Raw genomic sequence first — 14,842 nt, 5'->3', positions numbered from 1 at the left:
TGTTTACCCCTCGCATTCGTCACTCCCTGGCCCACGAGAGAATTACTAATTAACACTGTCACCATGCAGATATACTGCCACTCTGCTCTGAGTTCACACGCAGTCTGTTTGTGTTGAATCCATCTTGAGCGTAGATTAGAAGAAAAAATACAGGAACTTCTCTTTTGTTTCTGTGGACTAAATATGTGTTTATATATCCTAGTTACTGAACAGTGTTTCTGTGATACATAAGTGACGATTGTGTTGTTCGGTGTGAGACTGTGAGGGAAACAGGGATTCTGATGGCCTTTGGACTACTCTTTTCTGTGACCAGTATTCATTTTCATTAGTGAACCTAAATTATTATTGGGTCTGAGCTAACGAGCTCACATAGGGTAGAGAAACTGCCTTTACGCTAGGCACCACCTAATTGCAGGTCAGGAAACAGTAGTCAAAGTTTCTAGAAAATGCTTACATACTCGGCTATTATAACCACCTTAAATATTGAATATATAGTTATATTTTAATAGACGTATATAAGAGAACACTGTTTTTTAATTTCATTTTCTTTGATCTAAAAAAATCGCTGATTCAAAATGCCCAAGTGTAAAAAAGTGACTACATCCTCTCCAGCAAGATAGTGGGAGAGATGGTGGGGTAAGAGTTTGGGTAAATTGCACATATTCTTTCATTTAAATTTTTGATCATTTTGTTCATCAGTTTTCATTATTTGCCTGAATTCAATCAAAGCACTCAGTACACATTCTCTGTCACATTCGTTAGACTGTCTCCTAAATAGATAGCTCTTGCCCCTACCCAACAAACCAGCTTCGTACCCCTTCTAATTCAATCCAGGCAAATAAAGGAAGGACTAGCATGTTGTGTAAAGAGAAAAGAAAAACTCCACTAGTGTGTTTGTTTGAAAACTCTGACATGTGTAATGCTCGAGTATGGATATGTCTGGTTATGTGTGTGCGTGTGTGTGATTATCTGCATGTCTGTGTAATAATATATTATGTATTTGTGTGAGAATGTGTCAGAGAGAGACTCAGTCCAGGCCCATGTAGAGTGATGGCACGGGGAGCTCAGGTAGCGCCCCCTGCAGGTCGAAGGAGCTGGTGCCAGCAGCCTCTCTCTCTCAGGCCTTGTGCTGCTTGCTGGTTTTGAAGGAAACCTGCAGCACGCGGTCACCCAGGCGGTAGCCGTTAAGGCTAGCAATGGCCATGGCGGCTTCGTCGTAGTTGGTCATGGTGACAAAGCCAAAGCCCTTACATTTGTTGGTGGTGAAGTCACGGATGACCTTGACATTGGTAACGGCGCCGAAAGGCCCAAAGAGCTGCCACAGGACGCTCTCGTCCGCCTCGGGGGACAGGTTGTACACAAAGATGCACCATCCGGCTCCGGTCGGACCAGTGAGGTTGACTCCGGCAAGGCTGGTCATGCTGTCAATGGTGATGGGCGAGAATCTGGGGAAGAGAGTAGGAGAACTACCATGGGTGTCATTCTGAAGTTCAACACAGCATTCAGTGCCCTATCCTGTCTCTAACGGGCATATGGGCATCTGTTCGAAATGATAAAGCTCGTAGTCGGGTATGGAGTCGAGGGACCCATCTCCATTCTCTCTGCTGTACAGTAAGCCGATAAATATGCGGGCACTGCAGTGGTTCCAAAGTACCCACTTGCAGACAAAATGACACTGTATGCCCTGAGACACAGGCAATCTGTATATGATCTCATTTCTCTGCTGACCAAAGCGACCGGAAGAATTAAAAAACATGAATCACAATGTTCAACAGAAATCACAGTATTGAACAAAACACAGAAACCTAGAGAGGAATGAAAAGCAAATTGGAATCAAAATCATACAAAAACTGGAGCAAACAGAGGAGACGCAAACGGAATCTGGTATGTCCATGCTGGTGAAAAAAAGGGACATTAAAGCAACTGAAACTGACAATGTTAGTCCAGAAAAAAAGACATAGATAAATTATTTCTATTAATTAAAACAAACGAACAAAAAAGGTTAAACAAAGCCATGCCAGAATACCCTGCTGTCGGGAGGCTGCAGCGTTGCCGACTGCAGTTACAGTTTGTATTTTATTACTGGGCTGCTTCTGTAACATTGGCTAAATGGGGAGTGGGCATTAAGAATTATGGCCATCATCTAGTTTTGAGATGAAGTCAGCAGGTGGTATTCCGGGCACTTTGTTTGGGGTTTTTATTTTGGCATGGATGCTTTTGAAAGTACACCTTTGGCATTTACCTCTTGACTCCGTAGCTGGCGTTTAGTAAATTGTCGAGTCTGCAACGCAAGAGGGAGAATGAAGGGGATGCAGAAGTTAGTTATGAGCTCTACAAGGAAGGGGGGGCTGTCATTTAACATGCTGCTCCTTCACCAGCTGGCCTCCAGAGGGCATCCTTCACTGCACCGCAGTCCCAAACCATCCACCCAACTGATGGCTGGTCAAATACTCCAGTGAATTCTGGGCCTCAGCTGGTATTTATGCGGGAGTTCACTTGTTAAAAGCTCCAAAACAGGTCCCCATGTTAATAGTTGAACTGTAAGGCCATTCACATCTACCAATTAAAAAGTATTATCCATAGTGAGTAAGTGACTAACCCCAGAGGATATCTTACAGTTGTTTGTGAAGTTCCATGAGATTATTTCATACCGGAAACCTTCGACTTAAAAGCCGTTTTAGCCTTTAATTGCAATTAAACACGTAGATGTGGCCAAATTTTTGACAATTTCAATAATCATAAATCCTATCATGCCTTTTAATTACAGGCAAAAACTTGAAGGTTCCCGATGATTCTTCTCAAAGCAAAGTTTATTTAGCGCAGGTTTTTGTATTATACTTGATAAAATCTGGTCTCTTACATTGGTTTTGAGCTGTTATTTGGATCAGGTCCCTTTCCAAGTGAAGGGATCACGCTGCAGTTTAAAAGAAAGTCAGAGAAAAAGAGTGAGAAGGAGGGACAATGTCATATTGCCATTTCCTTCTTTACTATGACGTAACAATATTGCGAAAAGGAACAGGTTATTAGTGAGTGTTAATAGTGACAGAAATGTTTGTTTTTTCCATTTGGGATGTGTTTGACCATTCAGTTTTCCTGCTTGTAGAATTTCACCACACTTGCTGTTTTTGGCTTCATCTGCTGAACTGTTCTTGAACACAGACACTGAAGAACATTTACTCTTTAGCTATTATCTTGTGTAGTTGAGGCTCGACTCTATGTAATACTGAAACAACAAAATGTCGGCACACTCAGCCCATTGCATTAAACACTTGAAGGACAGTTTCATTAAGCAAAGCAACAGAGCAGGATGACCTGTGATTTGGTCTTGAAAAATATCTTGTTATAGACTTTTGTATCTGTTGGTTAGTGCTGGACACTCTGAGGTGGGTTCAGTCAAAAGTTTAGTACCTGAAACGCTGAGTCTGGTGGTGCAGCGGCCCCGTGTAGCGCCGGGCAGCGGTCTGGTACAGCTGGGTCAGTAAGGCCTGGCCCGTCTTCTGGCTGGGGTTGTTGGCGAACTTGACAGTGATGGGCTCAGCGGCGCCCAGAGGCTTCTGTCCGTTCAGACCTTTGATGGCCTCCTCTGCTTCATTTCGCTTGTCAAACCGGATGAAACCCACTCCTCGTGATACGCCTGCTCCGATTGAGAAAACAAGCCGATGTTACTACCTTGGCATCGACTGATGCTTCCTAGACTGGGGTAGATGGAGTTCATCGAGATAAAAAGAGCCTTCAGAAGGGATGTGAGGTTATACCTGTGACTTGGTCCACTAGGATGCGGGATGTGATGATGCGACCGTATTGGGAGAACAGCTGTTCCATGTCTTTCTGGCTCATGGTCTTGGGGAGTCCACTTACATAAAGGTTGGCATCACGAATAGAAGCCGAACTTGGCCGGGCATATGATACCTAAGTAAATAAAAGATTACATTTTTAATTTACATACACCCAAATCGCATTTGTCTCAGAGGGCTTCAATAGGAGACAAACAAGTATAGAAATATGTCAGTAGCCTGATCTAAGTGGATTAAGTTCCCAACGAGGGCCGAGCACCTCCTCTTTATTTCGACTCCCACTGGTTTCTCCTCATTCGCCACCGCCACAGTTCAAACTCTCTCTTTGCTATCTGTGGATTGAATCCGTGCTTTTAAGGTCACACTGAGCCACAATGAGACGCTCAGACACGACTGTGACCATCACCCAAACGAATAGCAATCACCAGTGAACAAGCCAAGATGTCAGCTTTGATTTGCACTGAGAAAAGCCCGAGAAGCTTCACATCCCAGAATCCACCAGCGACTTAATTAGTGCACAGCCATTTCTGGTGTGTCTGTGTTTGCCTCCCTCATGGTTTTCTCTTGGTCTACTTTCCCAAGATTCTCACTCTGCTAGTGCCCAGGAATATACGATTCATTGTAAAAGCAATTACACACATTCTTGCTATTGTGTTTATGTGTGCGCATGTGAGCACATGTGTGGTAGATAGTCCAGTTCAGTGCATTGTTGGGAGTGTTGTGTTTGTGTGTGGAGGAGAGACAGAGTGAGTGTTGTGTGAGAGATAGGCTGAGCTGCCTCCTCCCTTTGTCTCTCTCTCCTCTGGGAGAGAACGGCTCCGCTGGCAAAACAGCAAACAATGCAACAGCATCACAAGACAAGTGCAGGATGCTCGACAACTTCAATACACACTGCTGCCACACGCAGTGCAAAAACGCATGTGTATCGTTGTGATATCCAAAAAATTGTGTTATTTTTTAAAAAACTTTTTTGTAGCATTAAAACTGTGCTCACAGCTTTTTCTTTGTGCCTGAGCGTGAAAAGAGGGCAAATTACACTGCATGTATATTATCTTCCAAATGAATACAGGTGTTCTGATTTCCTCCATCAGTACAAAGCACCAGTGTCAGTGTGTACACAGACGGAGTGTGTGAGCAGCCGGGTTGTGTGGTGCAGTGATTAGGTTGTTCTGGACGAGTCAGAGGGGAGTAGCTGTGTTCAGGGAGCAGAGGCTGCCCTATAATTAACCCTCTCCCCACCGCTCCCATCGTACAGATGGTGCCTGAAGCCCATATGGCCTCTAATCCCGTCATTGGCATTCTGCTCTCCGAGTAACCCCCCCCCCCCGCCCCCCCCCCCACACACACACACCATTTTACTGTGCCCCCTCCCTCACAGCCTCACCCCTCTCTATTGAATGGAAAGCCGAGATATAAAACCATGGCTTTGAGTTATTTTTTTTTTTAAATTTGTGAATAGATATTGAGAAGTTGTTTATAGACGGAGCGATCTGCGTTTAGACACATCAGATCATTAATAAATGCCTTTACAAAATATATAATAAATTGTAATAATTAGCCCTGACACTTTTACAACTCTTCTTGTAATTGAAAGTTTATAGTCAATATTACATACAATCCAAAATGTGTATTTGTTCTTCCAACCACATCCAGTGCTCGGTGCAGCTGTCACAGAATCACCTGCTCTGCTCTCTCCCCAATCTGATTTCTTGATCCTGCAGTTTGTCTGCATCTTTGATCCACTTTGATCAGGTTGGGGTGGGTGGGTGGGGTGGGGGGGGGGTTGAAAGGAAGTAGTGATTAATAGTTTACCCCCCCCATCCCCTTCCTTCATCTGATTTTGGGACAAAGAAGGCCCCTAATTAGCCCCGATGTGAGGCAGATGGGGTAACCTGGTCTGACCCCCGTGCACCCACAGTCAGGCGTCCTAATTACATTTCCATCACAATAACCTCGGCCTGCTGTCCGCCCCTTGCTTTCTGACCTCCACTCTCTTCTTCTCTTTCCACCCTTTTCTCTCACTTCCTTTGTTCTAGCCACGGCTCCCTTCTGCCTCCTCCTCCCCATTTTCCTCCCCTCCCTCTGTCACGTCTGTCCCCATCTCTCCCAGTACACCCCACACACCCCCACCACCCCCACTCGCCTAAACCAAATCTCCACTTCCTTTCTTTTTGTCTGGCACTGCCATGTAGATTCAAGTAATGAAGAGTGAATACCGTCGAGTAGGGCTCTGCTCACCTTGATTGTTTTGGTCTGGAGCTTGAGACCATTCAGTGTGTTGATGGCCTTGTCCGCATCATTCGGATCCACATAGTTTACAAACCCGTATCCCAAACTCTGGCCTGGAGACACAGGGAAAGCTTAAGGATGTTGAGTATTATCAAAACAACATTTTAAACTACTATTCTTTTTCCAATGGGGACAACGTGTAGTACCTGTTATCTTGTCTCTGACGAGCTTGCAGGATTCAATCTCTCCGATGCTACCGAACAAACTTTTGAACTCCTCTTGGGTCATGTTCTGAGGCAGATAGTTGACGATCAGGTTGGTCTTGCTGTCGTCTGTGGAGCCGTTGGTGCTGATGACCGGACCGTTTGGCATACTGGTTCCGCTTGGACCATTGGACACCTGGGTTTCCATGGTGCTGATTATCTGCTGAGGAAGAGGGCGCGGTTAGATTTGTATTTTACAAAAAAAAAAAACACAAAAGGACCGAGTTGTGAAACAGTTGTATTAATATGCATATCTGCTATTTGCACAGAATGATGAATTAACAAATAGAAGCCACGCACGCCACAACGAACACAGACTGTCCCATATGTCACTGTCAGAGGCAAAGGTTTGGAATCAGCGTTGCTAAAATGGAGATGGATGCATGGTCTGATTTATCCTCCTCCCCCCCTCCCCCCTTTTCACCCCATCTTTCCTCGTCTCTCGCTCCTCGCCGCTGGTCCTGCAGATGTCACAGTCCCTTTCTCCTTTCTCCTCCCCTCCCCCTCCTCTCTTCCAGGGTCAAACACCATTACATCATTACACGGGGATGGATGGTTGTGATGGTGGTATGTGAGTCTGGCGTAAGGCCGAGGAAGTGAGGGGGTGCGGGGGGGGGGTCGACACGCAGGACAAAGGCTAGAGTGAATGTTAAATGGATTTAGTGCTGAGATACGTGAAGGACATCACGTTTTGGTTAAAAAAAATATTTTTCTGACTTTGCTTTGGGGTCTTTGTGGTCAACTGACTTTTATTTTGGTAAATAGAGTAAGGGTTTGGTTAGGTGCACAGTATAGTGTGTGTGTCTGTTGTGTGCACCATCATGTAGATTCTCAAGCAACATCTGTTTGCTCAGAAACTAAACCCCCTGCTCCACTTTCCCCCCCCCCCTCCATCTTTTCTTACTCTGAATAATGAAATGTCATTTCAAAATCATAAGTTGTCCTGCTTGTGGTGTCGTTGCTTGGTCTGACATCGAAGCTAAATAACTGTAATGATTTGTTCAGCTTTTTGAATCAGATAAAAAATATTCAAAATCTTTGGGGTATGAATTAAAAATCTTAATATCGACTCTTTTAATTTGACATATGATTGCACATATTGAATATTGATGAAAGCTGTTGTTTTCATTTGCATCCAAATTATTTTCATGTTAGATATTTGATTTATATCCCATGTCAGAGATAATAAGTTTGCATGTTTAGATTTCGGTTCTCTTTGTTTTGCTCATGCAACTAATATGATCTTCCGGAACATAACCACATGTACATTTGTGTTTTTGGCACTTGGGACTTTGGTACATTTAGGTAACTGAATTCCTTCTTTCACCAAAAACACTGTAAAGTCTCTGGATACACAGTTTAAATATGTACTTGTGGGGACAGTGTAAATTATTGTGTTAAATTGTGGGTTTGAGCTGGTGCAGATCTCAAACTGGTGGGTGTTATGTATGTCAATAGGACTAAATGAGTCTTCTCTAAACTCCTGGGGACTAAAGTGGAGTCCAAAGCAAGAAAGGGACTTAATTAATGAATCTTTCGAATTATTTACAAATTATATTGAAGGAATTTCCTAACGTGGTGGAGGCCGGATGACATTTTCGTTGGTTAAAACATATCGACTTTATTCTAATACCCCGAGAGGGGTGAGTATGTATTCAGTGCTCTCTAATGTATTTTTTTTTATACCTGGAATGATCACTGACACAGACAAGGACTTTTTTTGATGGTGGAAATGCGGCTTTTCACCGTTCACTATTTATTTTAATCCACCAACCTATTTTACTTCTATTGTGCTCCATTTCAGTGCCATTATCATATCTAAAATAACTCATTCCTTCTATTATATATTCAAATCTGTGTGCAATTTCAGGTTTTCTTTCTCCATCTCTAGCAGCCACGACTGGCTCTGTCTAATGTGCCTTTTTCCCTTGTCTCCATAAACCTCCTGTCTCGCTTTGAGCCTCACCTCAACTCAGGTTGCCCAGGTAACGGCCCCTCAAAGACTGCATTGTTTCTAATGGCAGAGTGGCTTTCTGGCTTTGAGCTCAGTGTGTTTGTGTCTGTTCTTATTAAGGGCAGATACACAGGTCAGACATTTTCCCTACCTTGTACCGATATACAAGGTTTTACAGATGTGGTGAATATCAATTAGTCAAATTGATAATGACAACCGTTGACAAGGGTTGAGAGTTAAGGAAGCCTGCACATAAAATTAAAAAAACCTGACATTTACATAAAAAGGGATGCTTATGTAAAATCATGTAAAGAGTTTAACATACAGATAAAATGCCAGCTGACATAAAAAGGTGGAATGAACCTGTAATCTTATATGAATTGTAATACTGACCTATAGTACATTGCCGTGTGATGTGATGCATCTGACTGTTTCGAGATATGAGTAACTGAATGTGTCCCAAATATGACAAAAGCATTTTGAAGAAGAAAGGAAAAAAAAAACACACACATATTAGGGCCAACTGAAATAACCCTCAGCGTGACAGAACACACATCCCTAGTGAACAGTGTGAAGTTATATAATTCTCAGAGCCACTGAGTTAGGGCTGGACACTGAGATTGGCTGACACAAGCAGCAGCAACTAAGATTTGTTTACAGAAATAGAGAGAAAAGGCGTCCTCTGAAGTTATGTGAAGCAAATAGAAAAGATAAATACCACAGAGGACTATTTCATCCGTGGGCGGACATATTTTCTATTGTACAACAACAACAGAAATCTAATCAAATAGTAATAGAGTTTAGTTTGCAGTAATCTAATTACTATGACATGAAAAAGTCAGTCTGATGTAGGAAGGCCTACAAATGCATGACTACTCACAGTCTGTCCCGTATAGATCTACTCCAGCTACAGACATTTCAGCTTCTGGAGACAATAAAAAATCCTCACTCCAGGGGCACACTGGAACCATTGCCCTTTCTATCGCCAACATATTTCTTATTAACTACCCTATAAGAATAGGTCACTATCATTTAAAAATTTTCTTTACAAATATTCAAAAGGTTACCGGTTGTTAGGGTAGCACTATGTGTCCCACGCTGCTTTTATTTTCTATTTTGGGGTTCTGTGAGATCTCCCTCAATATTTAATGTACTGCATCAGCATCGCCTACACATGGTCCCAGACTTGCACGCACACAAGAGCCCTGCCTCCCCCCCCCCCCGCCTGCCAAACACACAAACCCAGACTTGCACGCAAACAGGCGCCCTGCCTCCACTGCCAAGCACATGTACCACCTACACTGTTCGCTATTAAATTACAAAGCACAGAAGCATTACATGACTAAATGTGAGTGCAGTCGATCTTTCTCTGTCTTCTGATTTTTATAAACAGCCCCCCCACCCCCCTACTCAATTCATTTCTGCTCCAAATGTTTCATTAAGAAGCAACAGAAAATGTATTTAAATGTCAGTGCACTGAAACATGTGAAAGAAAAGGACATGATCACTACTTGTATTTTTGCTTTGACATGCAGTCCCAGCCAAGAGGGATTAAGTACAACTGCATCATCAAAGAAAAATACAAACATCTATATATTGATTTTAGTTTAGTTTGAATTAGTAATGGTAAGAGGAGACTGGTTTCTCCTGTTAACAAAAACCTTGCCTCTAGTCCACGTTATATTGCATTATATAAAGATTTTTTATTTATATTCTTTATTTAAATTTTTTTGGAAGGCATGAATCAAAAGTAAACGCAAGGCTGGAGTGTAAATGAGCCTTCTAAATAACACAGATTACAGGATTATCCCAAACAAAGGGCATTAGCCACACTCTCTGCAGCTTAAGGGATCACGGTGGCAGCTGTAAAACAACAGGACGACAGGAGTCACAGCTCGTGTCAGCCCTTTCACACTCAAAATAAAAGATTTTATCAAAGATTTCTGCGCTGCGAGTGTGTTGAGCTTTGATAAGATGGAAGCAGACAACGTCAAAGGCTCAAGGAGACAAACCCCGCCCCTCCGAGGCCCCGTAGCATGCGGGGAGCTATCCAGCGTGCTGAAAAAGGGAGTGGCCTTCGGACGGGCCCGAGAAACCAGCACAGATTCGTTTTTTATTTTCATTTTTTAAACGAGTTAAAAACGTTTGTTATTCTTTAAAAAACACACATTGAAGTCAAATGCATTAACCCCTTGATTTCTGTGTCTTTCCTATTTAGACGTTGTTGATTTTTTATTTATTTAAAGGCAAGACTTGTGAGCTCTGCAGGCATTCATGAACCGGAGGCGCCTTTTTGCTGAATAAACGTATTGAAGCGACCAAACAAAAGAGCCACCCGTTCCTCCTCTTCTCCCTCGCAGAGGCTATGGCAGCACTATGAATATTAATGTAAACAGTGGCGCTTTGTGTTGTGGCCAGGGGCTGCAGGACTCCCCGGGAACAATGGCTGTTACAGTTGCCAGCTACAAGTCAAAAACAATTTTAAAAATATAAAATAAAAATCATCAACCATAGATATTTGATGTGGATATATTTCCAATACACGATTTTCTTATTTAGCTGCATTTTTTTTTTTCAATGAAGGAAAAGGCGAATAACCACAATTTCTCTCCCTAAATAAGCATTTTCAAACAATTTTAACGCCAGTTTTTTATGATTAATATTTGTTTCCTGAATATTATTGTCAGGGAAAATTGTTTTTTTGGTGTCTCAGGCAAAGGACGCATCCTCCATCTCTCTTTCTTCCTTTCAGGTTTTATATTTGTTGCTGATAATTACATGTAGTCACAGGCAACAGGAGGCAAATCACTGCTTACATAATTGCATCTAATGCTTCGAGTAGGTCAGGCAATGTTGTCTTAACTACAGAAAATATATATACATGTTTTTGTCTGTGAAATGGCCTCGAAATTTTATTTTAAAAGCACCAGCCATTAATATTAACATTCTAGTTCTTTAAAGGCCCAGCGGTTGTTGCTGTGGCATCAGTTCACCTGTTTAGACTGGTTTACAGTGATGGCCTCGGCTGTCCTTGTCCTTGAATTGTGTAAGTGCCTCGGAAAGGTTATCTGACTCAACGCTTTTATTTGCTTGGCACTGCGGTACCGGCACGGAGGACTGCGGACCATGTGGATGGGGGGGCTACAGCCTCTGCCCCCGGGACACTGCTCGTCTACCAGGCCTGCGAGGGACAATGGGAAGCTCCACTAAGAGATGAATTAAAGACCTGGAGCTGGAGACGTGTCAGGTGCACATCAGTCCCAGACTCTCTCTCTCTCTCTCTCACACACACACACACACACACACACACACACACACACACACACACACACACACACACACACACGGTGAAACAACCTGCTGTCCACATCCATTCCGCACTGTTTTATTCGATGTTTCACATTCAGAACATCGAGATGTTGAAAGTTATTCACGCTCCTCGATCTCTCACATCCTCCTCTCCTCTCTCTGAGTTAAATATTAATGATGTGTTCCTTCTATTATTAGTCATTGACTGAACAGCCTAAACATTTAATGATATGTCGTCAGCCATTACACCAAAATTCATCAAACTATTAAATCAAGGGTTTTTAATGAAGGCGCACATGTCTGATTGTAAAGTTGGACCTGGACCAGTAGTGCGTGACGCTTATTCCCCATTTTATTATTATTATTAATATCCCGGCTTCTGTCATTGTAGTTAATTGCTCTTCTGAGATAAACAACCTGCTATGGACAGAATGCGTCAAGAGGTAAAGCGGAGAACGGGCTCCAGGCCGTGTGGTGCTCGGAGGCCTTGGTTCAGGTCCAGCAGAGACACGCCCAATCCGGCCGTCGGCGCACAGCAAAGCTAATTCATCCTCCTCTCCTCTCCTCTCCTCTTTCCTCTTTCCTTTTTTTTTTTTTTTAACCCCACCAGCGCAGCGCAACGCACGCATGGCCATCTTGTAGTTCTGAGTTCACTCGATGCGATTCTTGGAGCAAAAATGCGCTTTAAAATGGAGCTGGAGTCCGTGCGCGTCCTCACAGACTCACACACGCCGCCGCGGCCTCCGAGGCTTCCATCCCGTTTCACTCCGGGTCGCGTCGCAACCAGGAGCCCTGAGGAATTTTTGGGACTTTGCCTGCTTCAATGCAAACCAGCGGATGCGTAATCCTCCCCCCCACCACCTCCCATCCCCCCTCCCGGAGTGACTCGACCCTTTTTTTCTCCTCCTCCTCGCTGGATGGGCCCTCAGCCTCCGAGGCATCATGTTTTGTCTCAGAAAGCCGACTCCAGCATCCTCCAGCGAGCCCACTGCCTCCCAACCCCCCCCCCCCCCCCCCCATCCCAAGCCCTCCTCTCCTCTCCTTCTCTCCATCTCCTCTCTCCATCACTGTAATCCTGCGGAATTCCTTAAAAATCTGAACTCCTGCATCTTTCAGGAACTGTATATATTCACAGCTGCGACATTTAGACTTTAGCTAGAGAGTGGCTGTGATGCCCGAAGAGTAAAAACCGGAGCTTTTCTAAAATGGCAGGATAAAGACTTTCTCCAGAGCTGAGGAGGACTGCAGGCTGGAGCACAGCCGGCATGGCGCATCACTCAGTATGAGACTGCTAAGTGCCACTATTGATTCTTAATCATATCATAAGAATCACATCGCGGATCGGACACTAATCCTTTAGCTCCTGTATGTTTTGGTATGCGGTTAAAGCCGTGGAGCTCCATTTAAAATCATATTCATCCCCCAGCAAAGGCACATCAGCACAAGGAAGATGTGAGATAAATCTGTGTATTTCCATATCACACGTGTACATTTCATTTTCAACACATCCATCACCATAGGGCTGACGTACAACGTGAGCATGCTGCTATACAACACCCCCCCTCACAAACATAAAAGAAATAGAGTCATACGTACAGTAACCATTCTTGACGTACAATGAAAGAAATCTAGGTCCTTCCTTGCACCGGTCTTGAAGCCGAACGGATGAGTATCTTATCTGCTCTTCGGCCTCTTAACGTACACGACCCTTGTGTTCTGCCAGGAGTCCAAATGAAAACAAAAAAACAAAAAAAGGAAAAAAATACAATCTTCGCCAAGGGATCTCAGCCCTCTGAGATGGTGGGTGTCCTCTATAGGATGAAAATGAGGAGAAAGGGCTTTTCTGCTGGCTGATGATGAGGAGGGAGAGCGTTCTCTCCGAGTGGCGTGGGCGACGGTTCAGGAAAAAAAAGAGAAGCAGTGATCCTCGGCAGGGTGTGTCCAGGGGAGGATGTTCTGGTTCTGCTGTGTTTGTGTGTGTGTAATTCCCTGCTCCTCTCGCAGTCTCCTTCTGTGCCTCTGCTGCAATGTTCTTCTTTTATGCGTCCTCCTGGCTGGCAGAGCACGCTGCTGATTGGCTAATTGTGCAGGGAGGGTACTACATGGCAGCCATTGCAATGCGCTCCTCTCCCATTATCCCCTTCAGGAGAGATCACCAAGAGTCCCCCCTCCTCCTCCTCCCTCCCTCCCTCCCTCCTTTCCCTTTTCCATCCCTGCCCTTCAATGTCTCCACTCCCTCCTTCTCTCTGCCCTTCCTTTCTTCCTGCCCCCCTCTTCACACACACACACACACACACACACACACACACACACACGCGCACACACACGCAGAGCAGAGTGAATAGGGCTCCACCTGCACTCTCAGAACAGATGGGTGCAGCAGAAGACAGCGGACTAGTCTCTCTCATTCCTCTCACTCTTTGCACTCACTTCTCCCTCTCCTTTCTATTTCATTTTCCTTTTAGGCCCGGTTTGAAACCATAGCAAAACAACTTCACTCCTTCGCGTCTTTGTCTTTGAGAATAAAAGCGGTTTAGAGCGTAGACCTGCAGACTTCCTGAGTCCACGCTCGTCGGCTGAGAGTCACAGAATTGCATGAATGTGGAAAAGAGGCACCGAAAGACACACAAACTGGTTGTGAAGTGTGGCTACAAAACAAAGCATCAAATCCATAATAATAAGGCTAACGATTGGCTGATTCCTGCACCTCTCGAGTGCCAGGCAGATGGCTAGCTATAGGGTCAGCTGCAGACATGAGAATAACAAATTAGACGCCCCCTGAATTAATATTTATCCATTCAGTGTTTGAGTTGAGAAAGGTGCAGTTGTAGTTTTTTGATCAAGCTGTGCCGAACGATTTCCTCTCGTGGTTTAACGAACAGAAATGTGGCCAGCAGTGATTTTTGTCTGACTTTATGACATCTCCCGGTCTCCTCTTCCTGAGGAGTCGTGGTCTCTCTTCACCACCTCCTGCTGCTCCCTCCTGTGTGCCTGGCTGTGTGGTGAGTGCTCACTGAGACATGCTGTTTGGGCTCATCTATAATGCATCCCCTGCCCCGGGACATCATGTGTGACAAATGACCTATTTCTGTGCAGACCCCCATAGGGCCTTGACCTGGGGGGGTGGGGGTGTGAGCGAGCGAGTGCACGTAAATCAGTGTACATTTGTTTATTTGTGTTTGTCTGAGGGAGCTGTTCACGTGAGGAAGTGACGTGGTGAAGCAGGGTTGTGCTCTGTGTAGAGGAGAGTCGACTAAAACCTCTTGTGTGTGTTTGGTAAAAAAAACAACAAC

At 44.3% G+C, this 14,842-nt stretch overlaps 1 protein-coding gene across 5 annotated transcripts; it reads right to left on the bottom strand.

The window, feature by feature from the left end:
• Positions 1-1,117: 1,117 nt before the first annotated feature.
• On the bottom strand, positions 1,118-13,154 carry elavl3 (ELAV like neuron-specific RNA binding protein 3). Of its 5 annotated transcripts, XM_061090233.1 has the most exons (8): positions 13,146-13,154; positions 6,230-6,446; positions 6,033-6,136; positions 3,756-3,909; positions 3,409-3,637; positions 2,861-2,914; positions 2,243-2,281; positions 1,118-1,466 (listed from the first exon to the last, which is right to left on the bottom strand). In XM_061090233.1, the coding sequence occupies exons 1-8, from the start codon at positions 13,152-13,154 to the stop codon at positions 1,118-1,120; spliced, it is 1,155 nt and encodes a 384-aa protein (XP_060946216.1). The 5 variants fall into 5 exon arrangements, with proteins under 5 accessions (XP_060946216.1, XP_060946218.1, XP_060946219.1 ...); XM_061090235.1 differs by lacking the exon at positions 2,861-2,914; XM_061090236.1 differs by lacking the exon at positions 2,861-2,914 and having other exon boundaries at positions 1,118-1,445.
• Positions 13,155-14,842: the final 1,688 nt, after the last annotated feature.

This window comes from Limanda limanda, chromosome 17, assembly GCF_963576545.1.
Source record: "Limanda limanda chromosome 17, fLimLim1.1, whole genome shotgun sequence".
In the NCBI taxonomy this organism is placed as follows: domain Eukaryota; kingdom Metazoa; phylum Chordata; class Actinopteri; order Pleuronectiformes; family Pleuronectidae; genus Limanda; species Limanda limanda.
Note: the sequence above shows the minus strand (reverse complement) of the source record. Positions and strands in the feature narration are given on the sequence as shown.

Bases quoted from the DNA above. Each gene is read 5' to 3' on its own strand.
- elavl3 (XM_061090233.1), bottom strand. The intron at 3,638-3,755 runs GTATAACCTCAC...TCTCAATCGGAG, and splicing joins CCTAGTGGACCAAGTCACAG to CAGGCGTATCACGAGGAGTG. The intron at 2,282-2,860 runs GTAAGAGACCAG...CTTGCGTTGCAG, and splicing joins AATAACAGCTCAAAACCAAT to ACTCGACAATTTACTAAACG.